The 20,535-nt window shown below is 41.8% G+C and overlaps 1 protein-coding gene across 1 annotated transcript in view; it reads right to left on the bottom strand.

Moving 5' to 3' along the window:
• The window catches only part of LOC122805962 (zinc finger CCCH domain-containing protein 11A-like), a 1,052,395-nt gene that overhangs the window by 772,369 nt on the left and 259,491 nt on the right, over positions 1-20,535 (bottom strand). The window contains exon 9 of the mRNA XM_044076203.1: positions 10,729-10,792. Coding sequence (XP_043932138.1) covers positions 10,729-10,792 — 64 coding nt within the window. The remainder of the gene's footprint in view (positions 1-10,728; positions 10,793-20,535) is intronic.

The raw sequence follows: 20,535 nt of genomic DNA on the forward strand, positions 1-20,535 counted from the left end.
CAGTAGCTGCAGGCTCAAAAGGTTGTAGAGTAAGTTTTTCCAACACAAAATTGAGATCCCAAGCAGGAGTAGGAGCTCTACGTGGGGGTCTTATATTCTTTGCCCCTCTAAGAAACTGCTTGAACAAAGGATGCGAAAACAAAGGTGGGTCACAATCATAGTGAGCTGAAATTGCTGCAGCATGAATCTTTATGGAAGAGAAAGACAAACCTTTGTCCAATAATTCAGTAAGATATTGAAGAGCCACACTCAAATTAGGCTCTGAAATCTCCAAATTCTTTGCTGTACTCCAAAACAAAAATCTCTTCCATTTTTCTGTGACACTCTCCTAGTACTAGGCCTTCTAGCTTCCATAATCACATTTAAAACTTGTTGAGGAAGCTGAGACCTACCATGCTTCAACACAGAATATGCCAAGCTGTGAGATGAAGAGATGGAAGCTTGACATTGAGCAGATGACCGTCCTTCTGAGATAACAGATGAGGAATCAGAGGTAAAGGCCATGGAGGCTTCTTTACAAGACTCCTTAGAAGTGGGTACCAGTGTTGCCGAGGCCAATCTGGAGCTATCAAAATCATCCTTGGCCTGTCCTGTCTGACCTTTAGTAATACCTTTGGAAGAAGAGGTAGAGGTGGAAAGGCATAGACATGAAGGTTTTTCCAACTGAAAGACAGAGCATCCACTTTCCAAGCTGTGTGATGAAACCCCTTTGTGCAATACTTTGGCAGCTGGTGGTTTAGTGGAGAAGCGAACAGATCTATGTCTGGAGTTCCCCATGACACTGTCAATTTCTGAAATACATGAAGATCCAGTTTCCACTCGTGGGGATCCATGATTTGTCTGCTTAATACATCTGCTAGGGAGTTCTGTGCTCCTGGCAGAAACCTTGCCTGAAGAGTCAGTTGCAGGCTTAACGCAGTCTCCCATAGAATCATTGCTTGCCTGCATAGAGGATAAGAATGTGTTCCCCCTTGCTTGTTGATGTACCACATGACAGTTGTGTTGTCTGTCAGAATCAACACCTGCCCTGGAAGAAGTAACTCCTTGAACGCCATCAATGCAAACTGGACTGCTAACATCTCCTTCATGTTGATATGTAGATGCTGTAGTCTGGCAGGCCACTTGTCTTGTATCCACTTTCCATTTAGATGAGCTCCCCAAGCAGTGTCCGAGGCATCTGTCGTTAAAATCTGACTCGCCTCTGGCCGGGTCACAGAGAGTCCCTTGTTTAGGTGACATTCCTGAGCCCACCACAAGAATTCCTTTTGTTGGCAAGGTATTATTTGAATGACAGTGTCCAAATCTTGGCAGTGCTGTGTCCATACATTTTTGAGATACCATTGCAGCTTCCTCATATGCAGTTTGGCATTGGGAAGCACCAGAATACAAGATGCCATGAACCCTAATGCTTGAAGGACTGTCCTTGCAGTCAGCACGGACTGATGAGATAGTTGATGGAAGTAAAGTGACAGACTCTTTTGTTTGTCCGGGGTTAAAAAGGCCATCTGGGCTGCTGTATTCAGTCTCACACCCAGAAAGCACATGTCTTGAGAGGGTACTAGACTGGACTTTATTTAGTTCACAGAATACCCTAGGCATCTTAGCACTGCTATGACATATTCCAGATGCTGTAGAAGGTGTTCCTGTTCTTGAGCCAGAATCAGGCAGTCGTCCAAGTAAGGATAAATTTGAATGCCTTGAAGCCTGAAGTAAGCTATCACTGGAGCCAGAACCTTTGTGAATACTCTGGGCAGTAGATAAGCCAAAGGGCAATGCAGAGAACTGATAATGAAAATCTCCAGTTGAAACCCAGATACTTTCTGCAACTTAGCCTTATGGGCACATGAAGGTAAGCTTCCTTGAGATCCAAAGTTACCATCCAGTGATCCTTGCCCAGCAGAGGTAACAGTTGCTGTAACGTCAACATCTTGAACTTGGGAATGTCCAGATAAGTGTTGAGGATAGATAAATCCAAAATTGGTCTCCACGTGTTCCCCTTCTTTGGTACTAGGAACAGGCGAGAATAAAATCAAGCCCCTTTCTGACACAGGGACTGGCTGAATAGCCCCTATCTGGAGTAACTGAGAAACTTGCTTGTAAGCCTCTTTTCTTTGTGGAGGAGGAACATCGGGCATGCCTTTGAAAGGGGGCATTGTGTGGAAATAAAATCTGTACCCGTGAGGAATGATATCCAGCACCCATCTGTCTTGAGTGATTAAATCCCAATTTTCTTTGAAAAGAGACAATCTTCCTCCCAAAGGAGCTGCCAGACGAGAGTCCACTGGCAGCTGAAAAGGCAGGTCATTGGTTCTGCTTACGAAAGGACTGACCCCTGCCCTCACCAGAAGTCTGAGCAGGTGAACTGTCTGATCTAGGCCTAAACGAACCTTGAGCCCTGCCCCTACCACGTCTAGACCTACCCCTAGACTGGGAACCATACGCAGGATATGTCCACCCCTTAGCAGGCCAATTTCTACTAAACTTGAGGCTGCACCTGCAAAAATCTTTAACAGTCTGCATAGACTTAGCTTTGTCCTCCATTTTCTTTAAAACTGCTTCCACAGGCGGTCCAAACAACACATCAGACTGTAAAGGAGCATCCAAAATCCTGGTCTTAACATGCTCAGCTAAATTCTGATCCTTCAACCATGCATGTCTGCGAAGAACAGAACTAGTAGCAGCCACCCTCGAGGAGGCCTGAACAGCATCAAAACCACACTGCAAAGAATGCTTACCCACTTGTTCAGACACATGAACCAAATCCAGCAATTCTTTACACTCAATACCTTCCGCCAAAGCATCCACCTTAGATTTCAATTGTGAAAGGAGATAATTCTGATATTTCAGCATATGAAATTGACAATTCAACGCCCTCATGGCTAGAGTGGAAGAAGTATATACTTTCTTACCCCACCTATCCAAAGCCCTTGCCTCTTTATCAGAGGGTACAGGATTTTTAACCACAGAAGCTTTAACACCTTTAGGCCCCTGAGAAACAGTTTCTGGGTCCGCCCTGGGACTCTTAAACAAATACTTATGAGCTTGGGCACCCTATAATACCTATCAGGCTTAACAGGAGCAGGAGGCAAGGAATCAGGGTTCAGAGAAGCCTCTGCAAAACATCCTCCACCACATTCAACACAGGAGGAATAGCTAAGGGCCTATGCTGGGGCAAAACAAGAATTCCCTAAGCCTTTTTCTGGAGTCAGAGTAATCTTGGCCTTCCCATTTAAAGTGCTCCCTCATGGAGTGAAGAGTCTCTGAAAATGAAAAATCCTCAGGAGGAGAAGCTGAAGGAGTGGAATCATCCACATCAGAATCAGAATAAGTAGGAAACTCTTGCAAGTCTTCCACAGAAGACTCTGAAGCCTGTGAACACTGTTCAAAACTATCAAACTCCTGTTCCACCCTAGGCCTCTTATCAGGTGGGGGCATAGAACCTCTAATCAGAGTAATCAAATCTTCTGCCATTTTAAGCATATGTTTCTTAGGCACAGAGCCGAAATGCTAGGAGAAGCCCCTACAGAAGCTGAACTTGGCCTTCCTCTAAAAGAAGCTTTGGCAACAGAAGGAGAGGCCCTAACTACCTTGGGAAGAGAGGGAAGAACAGTTACCTGAGAAGCCCCTCAGCCTGGCCTACCTCCTGAGAGGGCACATCCTGTAACAGTAAAGTATCTGCCTGAGACTCCATAGAGACACCTGGCAAAACCTCTGGCTCCCCTGAGCCTTCTAAAGGACCGACGTCCGGGACTGCCGGTTCCTCACCCTAGACTTCACTGTTTTGTCCTTGCGCTTCTTAGATGAAGCAGGCGCCGGAGCATCCGGCGGCATAGTGTAATTACAACGCTTCCCAAACACTAACCTAGCACAATCAAGCCTCCTCTTAATAGTGCGCTTGTTAAATCTAGCACAAGAGCGGCAACCAACAACGTCGTGCTCAGGCCCTAAACAAGGTATACACAATGTATGATAATCCCTATGCGGTATCTGCTTCCCACAAGAAATACAGTTATTCACTTTTTCTGACATCCGGTTAAATACTGAGGCAAGAAAAACCAAAATGTTCCCCAACGGGTTACTTAGCCAACTCTGTATTCGGTCTGAAACTCCGGTTTGGAAAATCTCAGAACGCCAACCTGCACTTTCAAAATTGCTTCTGCATCGGACCATGCGGCAAAAGACTGAGGAAATGGCGTCGGTCATGCCCATTAGTACCCTGACGTACTGGCGTCAGTCTAAGCCGCCATGACCGGCGTCAGCCTTATACTCTGGTATTCGGGCCGACTGGGACGCGGACTATACCCAATTGTCAGGACTGCAGCAAGGGAAGACGAAGAACATCATCTTCCACCACATCCAGAACAGGAGGTATAGCTAAAGGCCTATGCTGGGGTAGAAACAAAAAATCCCCAAGCCTTTTCCTGGACTCAGAGAAGTCCTGACCTTCCCATTTAAAATGCTCCCTCATGGAATGAAGAGTCTCTGAAAAAGAAAAATCCTCAGGAGGAGAAGCAGAAGGAGTAGAATCATCCACATCAGAATCAGAATAAGGAGAATACTCCTGCAAGTCTTCAGCCGAAGACTCGGAAGCATCCGAACCCTGCTCAAAACTCCCAAGCTCAGGTTCCACCCTAGGCCTCTTATCAGGAGGGGGCATAGAACCTCTAATCAGAGTAATCAAATCTTCTGCCATTTTAAGCATATGCTTCTTGGGCACAGACCCTGAAGAACTAGGGGTGACACCAGCCGAAGCTAAACCTGGCCTGCCTCTGGGAGAAGCCTTGGAAACAGAAGGGGAGGGCCTAACCACCTTAGGCAGGGAGGGGAGAACAGCTACCTGAGAAGCCCCTTCAGCCTGGCCTACCTCCTGAGAGGACACATCTAGTAATAATAAAGTCTCTCCCTGGGACTCCAAAGAAACTTCTGGCTGAACCTCCGGCTCCACCGAGCCCTCTAAAGAACCGGCGTCCGGGACGGACGGTTCTTCTAACCTAGGCTTAGCTGCTTTGTCCTTGCGCTTTTTCGACGAAGCGGGCCGGAGCATCCGACGGCATTTTATAATTGCACCGCTTCCCGAAGACTAACCTGGCACAATCTAATCTACTCTTTATAGTGCGTTTGTTAAATCTAGCACAAGAGCGACACCCAACAACGTCGTGCTCAGGCCCTAAACAAGGTATACACAAGGTATGATAATCCCTATGAGGTATCTGTTTCCCACAAGAAATACAGTTATTCACTTTTTCTGACATCCGGTAAAATACTGAGGCAAGAAAAAACCAAAATATTCCCCAACGGGGTACTTAGCCAACTTTGATTCGGTCTGAAACTCCGACTTCGGAAAATTTCAGAACGCCAACCTGCACTTGCAACGCTGCTTCTGCATCGGACCATGCGGCAAAAAAGACTGAGGATATGACGTCGGTCATGCGCATTTGTACCCTGACGTCAGACTAATGCGCCTTGACCGACGTCAGCCTTATACTTTGGTATTCGGGCCGACCGAGGACAGCGGACTACCCAAGTGTAAGGACTGCAGCAATGTGAGATGAAGAACATCCTACCACCAGAGTATCTGCAAATGTTAGCCAAATCTATCAGCTACCCCATCAGAATTCTAATAAATGGATCTATCCAAGAATCCTATGTACCCTCCATCTGGAAAAGAGCTTATATCATTCCCCTACATAAAAGGCGGCAACAACACTGAAATCTCTAATGCCCACCCAATTGCCATACTATCTCCCATCTCTAAAATATTGGAAAAATGTATTCAAACTCAACTTATGAATTATCTACTCCAAAACCAACTCCTTTCCACCACTTAGCATAGCTTTCGACCTGGACACAGCACTACAACTACCCTCCTCTCTTTTCTGAACACTGTCAACCACCATCGCAATGATGGCCAACTAGTCTCCGCACTTTTCCTCGATCTCTCTAGGTCTTTAATACCATTTCCCATTCTTTCTAAGCTCTCACACCTAGGAATGTCCACTTCCACTCTTGACTGGTTCTCCAACTATCTTACAAACAGACAACAATCCACCAAGTGGCACACTCCCTTTCACCTTTTCTCACTACTGCCATTGGCGTTCCTCCAAGGATCAATCCTGGGACCCTTTCTTTTCAGTATCTTCATTAATGACTTTCACTCTGCTATCACATATGGATCCATAATACAATACACAGACAATTCTACTATCATCTGCTCTGGCACCTCAGAGACAGAACTTCTGGCCACGACCCAAAACGCTTTTTCCACTACTGAATCTTGGATGGCCAATAACCACCTTGCCCTTAACCCCAAATAAAAACAATCTCTTGATCTTTGCACCTAAAAAACCACCACCCTTAAATCAAACTTTACCATCTACTAGTCCAACAAAACGGCCATACAGGTAGCACCCATACTAAACTACTTGGTGTTACAATACATAATAACTTACCATTCGACCAACACATCCAGAACAACATAAAAAAAAAACATTAAAAACTTGGGACCCTCTACAGATAAGCAATTCTTAAATTTCTCTACTAGAAAAACACTTGCCCAAACTTTCCTCCTACCCTCTCTCCTCTACAGCACTCCCATTCTTACAAACATCAAGTGCTGCTTAAAAACTAAGATGGATTCCTCCTATAACAAAATTGCCAAGTTTGTGACAAGTGCAAAATACTCTTCCTATCACGGTCACCCTTTACAATCCCTGAACTGGCTTGAACTACCACAACATCTTACACACATACAACTATCTACAGTGCACAAAATCATGTATAAACCTCTCAGGTGCCCATCCCTCACCTCCCATCTAACTTTCTATCAACCAAATACGCATCTCAGATCTGAAAACCAATCTCTTCTCCAAGCAAATAAGACCAAAACTCCCTGTAGGTCAGTATCTCTAGTCTTTCATGGTTGTCAAACTCTGGAATGCTCTTCCACCTTCTCTTAGGACCATTAATAGTCCCCCCATATTCAAAAAGAGCTTGTATCAATCTCTCTCTTCTCAACGGCTCTGCCCTTGTACCATCTCCAATTCCACTATAACTTGATTTCCAATTTGATCCCTCTTCTAAACTTATACTTCTCACTGCCTCCCTCTCAGTGTCACCCTTGGCATATCTACTTTTACCCTACTTGCCTCAAGACATATGTGCAATAGTATAGTTATCCATGCTTGTTTCACGTACACTATACAAGCTACTCCCCTTAATCTTTCCACCATAAATGTACTACAAACATACATGTGTATGGCTTATCTGTCCTCTCTGTTAAATCCGAACATATTGTACACCTGACCTTTGCTGAATGGGTTGACAGCCTGTTAGCAAAACAAGGTAGAAGGCTTCTTAAGACTATCATGCAAAGTTCAAGTGCTGCAGATATTACCAGAGTTAGCTGTGAATATCCAAACCTGTATTAAAGCCTATATGGGGAATTTGTTATATATATTATTTATATAAGTATATTACAATTTATTATATATAGTAAGAGTATCAATCATGGGTAAAACCAGAGTGATTAATGGCAGTAGTGAGATTCTTCAATATGATTTTGCGACCAGTCAAAATTTAGATTGCAAAGGATAATGGTTTCCTTTGGGACTGTAACTGATACCCAAGATATTTCTTCTGCTGTATGCACATTTCTTGGGCAAATGTATATAGGCTTCTGTTGGTTAGTGCACAAATCCTTATCACACTTCTAAAAGGATTAGTGAATCAAACCAGACTATTCTGTTACAGTGAGAATTGCAGGTTATTTCAGTAAATGAGGATACCCCAAGCACGTTTTTATTTATTTATTTAAAGTTTTGCAGCCAATTCTGAGGGTACTGTAGCCAGATGTAAGGATTTCAGAGTCTTTAGCGTCATGTTTTAGCCACATGTCAGGGTTTGGTTGGGATATGAATGCAAGTAACTGCTATTTTATTACAAAAGCTTCTGAGGTTACAGTTTTAGGCCAGCGTTATCTGCTTTGAGGGTTGACACAACTGGGATACAATTGTTTAAAAGACTGGTTGATGGAGCTGCTGCTTTCATTAAGCCAGGGTTTGGATGCACATCACCGCAGAGTTGCAGAGTAGTTAGGGGGTGCATGGATAGAGAGCCATTTGGTGCTGGTTTTGTTTTTTTTACGGCCATTTTTTGTATCAGATTTCTGAAATGGTGAATGAAAGTCTGTTTGAAATACTGGATGCTATAAACATTGAAAAGGTTATGGGTTATTGAGCGTGATTTGCAGGTACTATTGCCTTGAGTGGCTTGAGTTTGAGTTCATAGATGTATACCAGGCTAACTATCCCAGGGACCTTTTTAAACTTAGCCATGCTTCCTAACATCTTTGATGTGTTTTGGTACCCTAAGATTATTTTAAGGAGCATAAGTAGACTTGGCCACTGAATTGGTGCCACATCAGGGGTAAATCTCAGAGTTCCCATCCACTGGTACAAGTTGCATTTGAATTGGCTTAGGGAAGAACTTTGATTCACAAGGATGGAAAGCCTGTTCCAAACAAAGGGGCAGTGTCTGAGACTCATATCTATCTCTCCAACATGTCTTATTTATGTCCCAGACAAGGCTGTGGTTCCTAGATACAGTTAACATTGATTCTACTGTTTTTTCAGATGTGCAGTAGGTTCAACAGTGCGAAATCAGAGGATGTCTTGCAGGCCAGATATAGACTTGCTCTCAGTAACAGAAAGAGTACAGGAATAGGACTTTGGGCTGATCAGTGTAAGACATGTTAATGCCCTGTATTCGTTTTGTGAGAAACCTCTATGGCTGTAACAGTTGTTGCACATGCCCTGTCAGATACAGACTTAAGACAGTGTTGTACTCTATGACTGGTCTGAGGAGGGCAGAGTACAGTGGAAAAATGACATCCTTGGACCTTGATATCATACCCTTGCTCATAAGTTGTGCAGCATAGAAGGGCTCCCTTACTATTGTAGATAGATGGTCAAAGGGCAGATTACTGTCCACATGCGTTTCCAAATCCCTAACTACTGGGTCTAGTCTTAGAGGCTTATTATCCATGTGGTAGTTTACAGAGGTTGCAGTCTTTCCAAAAGAAATTATTACGCATCGCTTGACACTGAGATTTAGACTACGACTCTGGTACAAGTTATTAGTTTACTCCAGTCCTTCTTGAAGGGTTTTTGCATCTTTGGGGGATAGAGGATAGTATGACCATACCCAGTTTGAAGTCATCTGCAAACTTGGTCAAACACAGGCCCTTGACATTGTCCTTTATTTCAGAGAAGCAGACACCAAAAAGGAGAAGACCCAACACAAAGACCTGAGGGACTCGTTGGTGACTGGTATCTTTGTGGAGGTAGACTTCCAAGTACTAACTTCCTGGATCACATCTGTGAGCCAGTTAATTTCGGGTGTTTGCCTACACTGCCTGAGTAGGGTATAGTGTGCTTTGGCCAGGTCAACGTAAGTAGGTAGGTAGGATGCACCATTTTGCTCTCATCCACTGCTCTGGAGACCTTCTCAAAGAAGTCTGCCAGGTTGATTAGTTTTGTCAAAGGCATAGAATGCCTAAACGGAGCTGGATCCAGTGTCTAAATATCTCCTTTTTCATTGTTTATTATTTCCATGACTTTTCATATAAGGAGTCAGACTTATGGGTCTGTTATTACTGACCAGGGAGAGTAGATAGCCCTCAGCACAAAGATGGGTTAACATTTGCAGTCCTCCATTCACACTTGGTACAAAGCGTGTCAAAAGGCTATAGTTAAATAGCGATTATCGTGGTCCTAACATATCGTGTGCAATTTTGAATCCCAAACATATTTTACTATAAAGGAATAAAAATGCCTTTGGAAAGTAAAGCCCTTCTAGTCCTTCCAACAGAGATGGTGACAAGTTTGACAGACAGCATGACACACATTAGTGGTCTCAAAATTGTACCTCTCTCGCTCTCTCACCCAAATAGTCCCTCCAGTAAATAAATTTTGTATGCAAGGACTATTAGAAACAAACTTGCATGGTCTGCAATGAAAACAGGAATAATTTTCAGTCGGTTTGTTATGTTCTTCAAAGAACTGTCCAATTCAAACAAAGATTCCTACCTCTCGTCAAGAAATTTTGGGACCTGACATACTATCCCTCAGAGCGTCCTACAGTCTGAGGATGTCCCAATGTCTTAATATTTTTATCCCTCAGCTGTCAGTATTATAAATAGGAACCATAACTGAAACACCATGTTGATTCACCTCTGTTAACCAACTCTGCTTTGCTTACTGGGGCACGTTTTCCCTTCCTACATAACTTAAAATACAACCTTTTCCAATAATTCATGTAGGTATCCCATTTTCTTTTTCTTTTGAAAGAGACTCTATGGACTATTTTCAAAAAGATAGGGTTTTCACACTTTAACATGCATGTCTCTCACTAAATAATATTTGCCTATAGTTTTCAAGTGGAAGGGATATACGCTAGTAAAATCTTAATATTTAATCTTCACTCACTGGTTTCCTATATAATTCCATTAATAATCCTCTTTCCACACTAAACGGTCATATCCAAATAATTTCACAATTTCCTATATTGGATTCAAATTTTAAATATGAAGAGACATTGCTCAAATAATTAACAAATCTAATCAGCAAATCTTCAACAAAATTATATAAAAATATTAATAAAGCATAAAAAGACTATGTTCAAAACATGAGAAAACATTTTAATTCTCCCATACAGCTAAAATGTATTTACTCGTGTGCACCATCATTTTCCATGTTACTGGCACAATCCAGCAAATTATCAGCAACACAACGAACTAAAACAGTGCATAAAACATTAAATATTATGTAAACAGAAGCTAAACTCTGAATAAACAGCATACCACAATCTTTAAATCACTCAATACAATCATCAACATTATTCCCCAAATAGGAAAAAAAAAAGCACCACAACAATACAATGCAATATCTAAAAAACTGGTGCTGTGTGACAGGAACAAATCAGCCACTGTATGTAAAAATTTTCCATTGTTAATTAAAAAAAAAATCCAGTTAATGGGGACTAAAACACTGCTGTTTATTTCCAATTAGAGGAACAACAAACTTAATATATGGAGTATGTGGGAACAGAGAACACAATGAATTCCCCCCTTTAGCAGCCTCCCACAAGACAATGGCAAATAGCACCAATAACAGATAACATTAATTGTAATCCAATTAACAAGAGGATCTAAAGCAGATGACAATCCAGTGGTAGGCAGAAAAAAAAGTATGTAAAACAAGAGGTCGTCCCTCTGTTCCAAAGCACAGTCCAACAGTGCAGCAAGTGCAGGTAAACACTGAGGCAAGACACAGCCATTACATCACTCTCCACACTCAATGAAGATATCATTTCTTGGGCTTTCTGGTCTTCAAAATTTCATTTGATAATACATGTTGATCATTATTCTACTGATGGACACAAGTACAAAGTGATTAAAGCAGCCAAGTGTATACTGTCACAGGGTATGCCAGCTGTTCTGACAATATTCACAATACTCCAGTCAGAATTCATACCATGAGTGCATGAAAGTGACTTTAAACATACAATACTCAACCCATAGTATCCACAAACCGATAGACAAGTTCAGGGGACTATCCAAACAGTGAAGAGTTTCAGGAAAAACAGTTGCAGATAAAGTCATGAGGACTGACTTCTTGCAGTTTTGGAATAAATACTCTACTGCAAAGACTAGTCCAACAACTCTAACACTGATGGGAAGGAACAGCAATGATGTTAATATCCAAGAAGAAGTAAACACAAGGAAAGAATGAAAGCAGTAGCAGTAATAGAAATATTACTGTAACAGAAACTGAACAAGATAACCATACTTACAAACAGCAGGCAAAGTAAGAATCCAGAGTCCATAGAAAAACATGCAGTCCGAAGGTCAAGTAGGTGATAATGCAGCTACCAAGACAGTATGTGGTCTGTGGGGAAGATTGTGGGCTGTACTGACATGCATACAAGACAAATACATCAAAATGGAAGAACTACATAAATAAGCAACCAGAATTATCACAGCCAGCCATATCACATTATGTGAAAAAACATAACGGGCAACTGCTGTAGAGAGAAATTCTTTAAAATAATTTCTATCCAGATGAATCAGATGTGCAAAAAGAATCATCCCAAAAGGATGGCCAAATATCCAAGGCAAACAGCCCTGTTAAAATTCTCCAGATGAGGGAGACAACTGCAAATAGAAAACCATACAGCCTGTTGAATGGTTAAATTTGACTAAGGAAGAAAAAAAGCTTCACTTAATGAAAATGTTTTAAATATGCAGAGAAATTCCACTGTGATGTAATTACCACATGATATGCTAAATAAACTGGTCTAACTAGCTCACAGTGATCTGTTTTACAAACCGCATACTACCTCACACATGTATGGATCTGTATGCTATGTACCTTCTCTCGCTCACAACACACACACAAAGACAGATTATTTATACATGGATATACTACTGTAAGGTTAAAGAGCTAGCTAGACTGACAGCATGTGGCATACAGCTCTTCCAAAACATTCAGATGAGATACAAACCTCATAAAGGTTTATATCCCATCTGAATTTTTTTTTGCATCTGTACTAAGCATCCAGACATGACACAACATTCTGCTTGTAGTTTATGAACATCCCTGTCATACGTACCACTTGGGAGGAGATGGAACACTATACTCATCATTCCAACTGTACATTTCTTGGAATACTTATGTGATCTGCTCTGCAATAAGAGTACAGTACTCTGCCCTTCCTGTACAAAGGGCCAGGGGGGCCATTTATTTTGCCGCATATGAATATATAAGCTTTCATTCCTTTCACTAAAGTATTCTTTGCATAGCGTTATGATAAATTTCACACACCGATTTAATATGTGGCTAATTTTCTTGTAAACAGAGAATTCAAAGGAATGACTAACATTCAGCAGGGACAACCACCAACACAAAAACAAGTTAGCCAATGTAACTAGTTAAAAAACAAAAATAATCATTTTGTGTTACAATATGTAGATAAAAGGATGATAAATCTGTGTAGGAGTCTGCTGCTGCTACATGAAATCAAACACCATAAAACTAAAGACAACAGTCAATATATTTGAAAAAGTCTTGATTCAATGCACTACAACTCTGACTCATTGATATCAAGACAGAGGGAAACTGAAGACCAAAATCAACTTCGTATTAGAAGATAAAGTGCACTGTGGAAACCAACATTGGTTATGAAGCAAACCATGGGAATAGCTGAATGTACCAAGCCACATTTTTGGATGTGACAAATTGTAACAAACACCACAGAATTTACTGCCAAGGGCAGTAGTATAGCATGTTACCAAAACACAATCAGAAATGTGCTCAGTGTTTGACTAAAACTGCGCTTAAAAGTGCCCTCTAAGTGATGCTTCTTTTAATACAAGTACTAACTAGATTAAAAAACATACTGCCAAGCCTTGCACAATACTCAACTGCAAAGGTCAGGCCACAAGGTCACTACAAGCCTTGAAAAGGCTGTTGAAATGTACACACGTCAAAAATCAAGACTTCATTTTAACACAAAAAAAATGGGCTAATACAATGCAATAATCTGCAAACTTTTATTACATTCTGAATTTATAATGTGCATGTATAAATAAAATACTTTTAATTCAAATCAACATGTCAGGATACCACAGAAAAACAGTGTACAGTTTTCCAATATTTACAAACATTCCCACAAAACAAGTACTTAACAAAACCAGATTAAACTGTAAAATGAGTAATTAATAAAGTATGGCAATTACTGTTGAAATGCACTGCTGTAAACCCCTTGCATTAATACTCCATACGAACATCAACACATCCAAGCATACACTGATGTAACAATTAAACAATGCCACACCTAAATTCACGGAATATCAAAATCGCTTTAAGCTACATACCAAATAATTTTATAAGCATTTCTATGCAGATTCCCACCAAGGAAAATGCTTACTAAACGCATAACTTGTAAGCCATGGAGAGAAGTATTGAATGAAAACTTAAACAGACTAACTTCTTTCAAATTCACCTACTTAGTGACAGTAAATAATATGACAAGAACAAATGTCATTAACACTATTCTGGTTTCCTTATCAAAAGGAAAGCCTAATTTACCTACTATGGCCTGCTGCCACAGATAATCACTTTCTTTAAGACTTAGACAGATATTCTCAGTCTGTGCGAGTAGTATGCAATGCATTCTTCTTGTTCTAAAAATTGAGAACATGCAACCAAGTAACAATTCATAGAAGTACACAGAGTACAGGGTAATGAACTGAAGTGCAGAAAAAGGAGTATGCAAACAACTATACAATGGCATGCAAGTAAAGAAAGGGCAGTCTAAAGGGTGCATAATGAAATGCAAATGAAGATTGTGAAGGTAGGTCACAAGTCATAGTCATCAGGTGCAAAGTCATGCAGAGTACTGCACAGCAGTATTAAAGGCAAAAAGCATGCCAAACTACCAAATACCCTTGGAGCAGCAACAGCCAACATCACACAACAATTTATCATCATCACTGTTTCTACCATTATCCTGGGGGTGCAAGGTGGCAGCAGATAATGCCAGCAAAAGCATTGCTGGCACAGGTTAACATCACACTACCTGACAGGCCAGTATCTCCAAAACCACTTTTGAGTAGACATACATCATACAGAGTTGGCTGCCTCGTATGGCTTACAAACTAGAAATGGGGGAATGTAGGGACTTCTTATTCCAATGAATACTACAAAGTGGCCAGTCTTAACAATCTTGGTACAGGGATCTTTTAAAGGAAAATTTGGTACATACTGGGTGTATCACAGGTACTGACCTAAGGAATACTCATGCTTTTCCAATTGTGGTTGTAATTTATCAAGGAACATCTTATTTCCCTACCACAGCAGTGTAAAAGGCCACCTCCCTGCGTGGCCTTTATGATATTGCCCACCTCCCAGTAGCCCTGGCATCTATCCATTGTCCAAGTGACAATAAAGGTCAATGAACAACATCACATCAGCAGGAAGGGCTACCATTCCATCAACTACTGGATGTGTGCAAAACACTGGCTCATAACTTATGTTGTGTGTAGTGGCACTGGCAGCTGCATTGCTCTGGCACTGTTCGGTGGGTAGGGCATGACAGTGCTCTGTGGTGGTTACAGCCACAATTTCATGTTTCTGTTTAACTGCACAAAACTGTGGTAGTACACCTGTTTCTGCTCCACCATACTTACAGGCAAACGTGTAGACAGCTGTCCTAACTGTGGGCACCATACCCTACTTCTGATTCACCGCACAATACACTACACTTATCTGCCTGGGACAGAGGGACCACTTCAGGCTTTTACTTGCTTGCTTCCACCATACAAAGGTGTGACAGAAATAGATTACAGTGTGACAATCTACACATCCCTCTCATCTTTCTGTAAGGGTAGCGAGAGGAACATTCTGCTAAACTCCACTGGAGGCAGCAGAGATATATTGCAGAAAAAGTAAAGTATTTCAGCTACACGGCTTCATCACTAGTGGCACCCTTCTCCTTTTGCATCTCTTTTACCAATCACAATGGTCCATCTGAGCTGCAGGCACATCTGCAGCAGCTTGCTGCCCACAAGCCAAGCTTGGGGTTGAGGTGTGAGAGTGGAGTAAGTACAGTGGAGGGGGGTGGTCTAGTCCATCCAGGTAAACACATACCAACTTCCTTTCTACCAGCTCAGCCATTGTGAGAGGTGGTAGTTCACCCAGTAATGTCATGCAGGGTTGCCATGCATCAGCCCATGCTGCAGTGGAATTCAGGCTTGCTGGGCCAGCAAGCCAGTGCCATTAGACCACCACAGGCAGAAGTCTCAAGCTACCAGCCACCTGTACCCAGGACCTCGATTTACTATGCCAAAATAACATATCTATGAACCAGATGGCACGCATCTTGCATCCCACTTGATGCCCAGCTATTTGTCTGTCCTCTAGTCATTTAAGTTTATCCTAGGTTACCTCCTCTCTTGGGTATTTATTCTAGGGGTTTGAAAAAGGGACTGGTATCTGGAAAGACAGGTTCCGGTCCATTTTCTGTTTGAACTCTGGAAAAGGAGGGGTCAGTCCACAAAGAAACTCTATTCCTATGAAAGACAAGAAAAAATGTTTGAACTAGGTTTGGAGTTCAAATACCCTCCTAGCTAAAGTGAGTGCTACTGGAAAAAACTGTCTTTCAGGTCATAAATTTTAAGGAAGCCATAAGTGGTGGCTCAAAAAGTGTCTGGGTCAATTTATTCCAACATAAAGCTGAGATCCCATGCAGGCACTAATGTCTACTGCTTGAGATGGGTATCAGGGGTAGGTTTTAGAAGACAAGGAGAAATGGCAGAAAGGGGCATTTTCACAAAAAGTGCAAGTTAGGCCAATGGAGTAAAGTGCGGAAAGATACTGGAGAGTAGTTGCATTCGCCTGTTTAGTGGGTAGGCCAGAAGGGAACAATCAGGATAATTTCTGGTCCTGCATACTGCAGCTTGCATCTCATATTTTATTCCTTTTAATATGCAAATATGTATTTTTTTGTATTTTCCTCTCTTTCATCCAAATATGATTCTACTTATGTAAGCATGGTTTCTCATTTACCATTATGTTTGTGTTTTTATTTTTCTGTTATATATTGATAAAAAAAATTCTCAATTTGTAAACACATATTTTTCTTACTTTTGTAATAATTAATCTTGGAAATGTTTAATGTACTTGTAATACCTGAAAATTCGTTTCACTTATGGCGATGCTTTCAAAGGGCCTCCACTTTAAAGAGGTATTTTTTATGCCCAGCTGACGCTTCCACATAAACAGACTTTTAGGATAACTTGTGGGAAGGAAAAGAAGTGGATGGAAGCCACACAGAAAGTCTCCAGTCCAAGGAGAATGCATCCACTGTCCAAGCAATCATATGGCAATCTCTAAATCACAGCTATCCACTGCTTATGTTGTTTGCAGCTGCAAAGAGATTCATCACTGGAACACCCCACTTGTTGGCAACCTCCATGAATGCCTTCCCATTCACATGAATCTGCAGGTGCCCTTTATAAATTATCTGCTACAGATTTCTCCCAACTGGGGATGTAGGCCACACACAGGCAAAGACTGTATTGCAGAGCTTGCTCCCAGATCTGTACATCAACCTACACAACTGATAACAGATTATCCCTCGTCCCCATCTTTGACATCCCTGCCAACCATACCAACTTTAATAGTTTTAGAGCAGACGTAACTGCAAGCATCTCCTGGAGGAAAGCATGCAGGATGTTTACTTGATGTGTCCATAATCCTGACACCTTGAGATCCAAGATGTGGGCTCCCCCAAGCTTGGACTGAGGTGTATCTGGTCAGAGGCTGGTTGAGAATAGCTGTTCTGAGCAGCATGCACTTATTTTGCCCAGTCTGTACCACCAGTAATTTAGTTCTCTCCTACACAAGACAGTACTAGTAAGCTCACTTCCAAGGAAGCAACTTGCTGATGCCATGTGTTCTCCGCAAAACTCTGCAACATCCTCATGTGTAGCACTGTCCATGATGGTGGATATCACACACCCCAGTATGCTCAAGGCCTGACTGGTGGTCCATCTGAAGCTCTTGTTATGGTCTATAACAGGCTGGTTAGAGACTGTACCTTCTCTTTGGGAAAGAAGGTTATCCAGAGGCTGGAATTCAAAATGGTCCCAAGGCAGACTGATATTTGGGGAGGCCCCATTTAATTTTTGCAAGCTGATCATAATCTATAGGCTGCACAGGGCATGGAAGGCTGAACTCCAATGCCCTCTGCTGCTCTTGTACAGTTTAAATCTGGATTAGGTAGCTGTCCAGGTAAGGGTAGATATGGATGCCCTTGGTTAGGTAGTGGGCTATCACTGGAACCAGGCATTTTGCAAATACTTTGGGCCCAGTAGCTAAACCAAAGGTCAAGAATGTGAATTGGTAATGAAGTTCCCCTGCTGAAAATATCAAGAACCTCCTGTGACCACTGAAAATGGAAATATGCAGGTACGTACCTCTCAGAGCTAACATAACAAAGGCATGGACGATGTGTCTGCAGAGCTAAAGTTTTGAATTTTGGTACCTTTAGTAACTTGTTTAGCTTTGACGGGTCCAGAATTCATCTGCAGGGTCTATCTTATGTTGCCACTAGTAACAGTCTTGAGTACACCCAATTTGTCAAAACATTCTCTACAATACTCTGAGCCAGCAACTCTACCAGAGTTGGTGCCAAGAGATTTTCTTCATTCTTTTGCCTGGGAAGGATATCACTCCAAACTGCAATTTGTAGTAACCCTTTAAGACTACAGTAAAGCCCTGCAGATTCCTTGTTATAAGGTACTACTGCTGCAAGCAAGAGGTAAGACAATCCCCTTATCATGGGGTTCATATGGGGAAGTTGTACTAGGCATGGGCTAGGGTGATTACTTTCAGGAAGGAGGAGGAGGCTAGACTACTGAAAGCTGCTTCATGTTGGGTGGGAATGGTCAGAGGGTCCCCTGCCTCCCTCTGTCCTCATCCTGCCAGCTCCTGTTTTTTTTGTGATGTCTAGTTCTTTGTTACTCTCACCCTGTCTCTGGCAGAAAGGCCCTTACTTAGGTGGGTAATTCTGACTGCACTTGAGGAAGAGAAAATAAAGTATGTGCTCAACAGACTCCCTTAAGTTTTAAGTACACTGTATGCTCTGAGCCCTGAACAGTTTCCTTGTTTAACAAGAGATTAAGGACCTGTGTTAATATCCTCTGAAAGGAATTAGTCAGCCAGGAGGGTCTCTAATGAATTCAGACTATACGGCTTCAGCTATGGAATCTGCATCTGCAGCATCATACCCACTCTTCAAGGAAGATTTTCCCAATTGTAAAGAGGAATGGATCCAATTCAGGAGGTCTGCTTTGGGGTATTCATCATGCATCAAACACATTCAGAAGGCCACTTGGGTTAAAGGATTGGGTAAAAGCTTGGCAGCCCCACTCCTGAAGTTCTACAGCCTGCTTCTGAAGCACAGGCCTCATATGTTTTCCGTCATCTACAGAGGTTTCTCAAAATAAGTGAGAGATGTTCTAAATTTAGGTATTCTGCTGATGAATCAAAAACCATTGTGTTTTCAATGTCTGTCACAAAACAGAAGTGAGAACATCTGGGATCTACAGTACAGGTTTCACTCTTCAATCTCTGTATCAGACTCAGAATCTGTCTCTCTCTCTCGGGGAAAACCTCATTAGGTCTTATGGAAGATCAGATTTTTAACACAGAGGACTGTACTGGAGCAAATTGAAAATTATGTCAAAACCCCAGGAATTGCTCCACCAAACCAGGTCCAGTCTTGGGCAGTGGCCAGGTGTTGAAGATAAGCAGTCCACCCAGTGGCAGCATGGGTCTAGGAAAGGCATGCACCTCAGAAGGGGTTTTTGCTTTAAGTGTATGTACACGGCTCTTGGATGTCCCAAGGGTGATGTCCCTGGGCTCCGTCCTTTTATTATGATGGTCGTCATCCTCAATAGCAACTGTGGGGATACCACCTCCCAATGTTTAACAATAAAGTGGTGTTCCTAAACAGACATTTGACCATTATCCATAGGAAGTGGCATCTGAGCTCTCCCTGTCTTGTGGTACAAGTTGGTAGCTGAAGGCATATATCTGCTGTAACAGGCACCAGGACTAAGAGTGAGCAAAGCACTCCACGGGGCTGTCATTCTCTGAACATGGGTCCTTATTACAGTCGTCCAATTCAAAGGGAATACGGATCTTATCCCAAACTTTCAACTTTTGCTTTTTAAGGGAAATGTCTGCATTATTAGCCAAAGGGTTGGACAACATGGAATATTTCTTCATGGAAGGTAATTGACCTTTTTTCTCAGCAGCCAAGGATGAACTCCCAACTTACTCTAAGAGCTTTCAAGTTAAAGCCCTGACAAACTACACAACTAGAAACACTGAAGTAAACCAAGACAGTGCACACATTTGCTATAGTATTGTTAAAGTTTCCTACACACACAATTACAACACTCTGTGTATACTATCATGCCCTTCACCCTCATTTGTCAAACCCCCTCAAAGAAGTCCATCACACCCAAAATTAACAAAATACAACTGTATGAAAAAGGACAAAACAGAGGTCTCCAATGAGGTACTTGTGTGTTCTTCAAGTCTTGGATTAGACTGAGACTAAAGGATGCACTTTTCTGTTGCACGAACTGTACAGTCAGCAATAAGGCAAGAAAGAACTAAAGACGGTGCTAGAAAACATCTTTATACAAAATATGCAAAGACATCTGAGGTGAAGAAGGTGACACTATCCCAAGTCTTGCCTGAAGTCTGACCTCAGACTGCTGTAGACTTGCTTGCCTAATATGATGAACATAAAAATGACCCATTAAAGATGCACATAATTCTGTCATACAGAAGTCCTGAATGGAAAACAGTTCATTACGCTGTCAGCAAAAAGCCTTTTCCATAACATTGGAAAATCCAACAACTGCCAGTTCTAGACGATAGCAATCATTCCACAGTTTTA

This window comes from Protopterus annectens, chromosome 7.part0 (genome assembly GCF_019279795.1).
Source record: "Protopterus annectens isolate FY-2018-M chromosome 7.part0, PAN1.0, whole genome shotgun sequence".
Taxonomy (NCBI): domain Eukaryota; kingdom Metazoa; phylum Chordata; order Ceratodontiformes; family Protopteridae; genus Protopterus; species Protopterus annectens.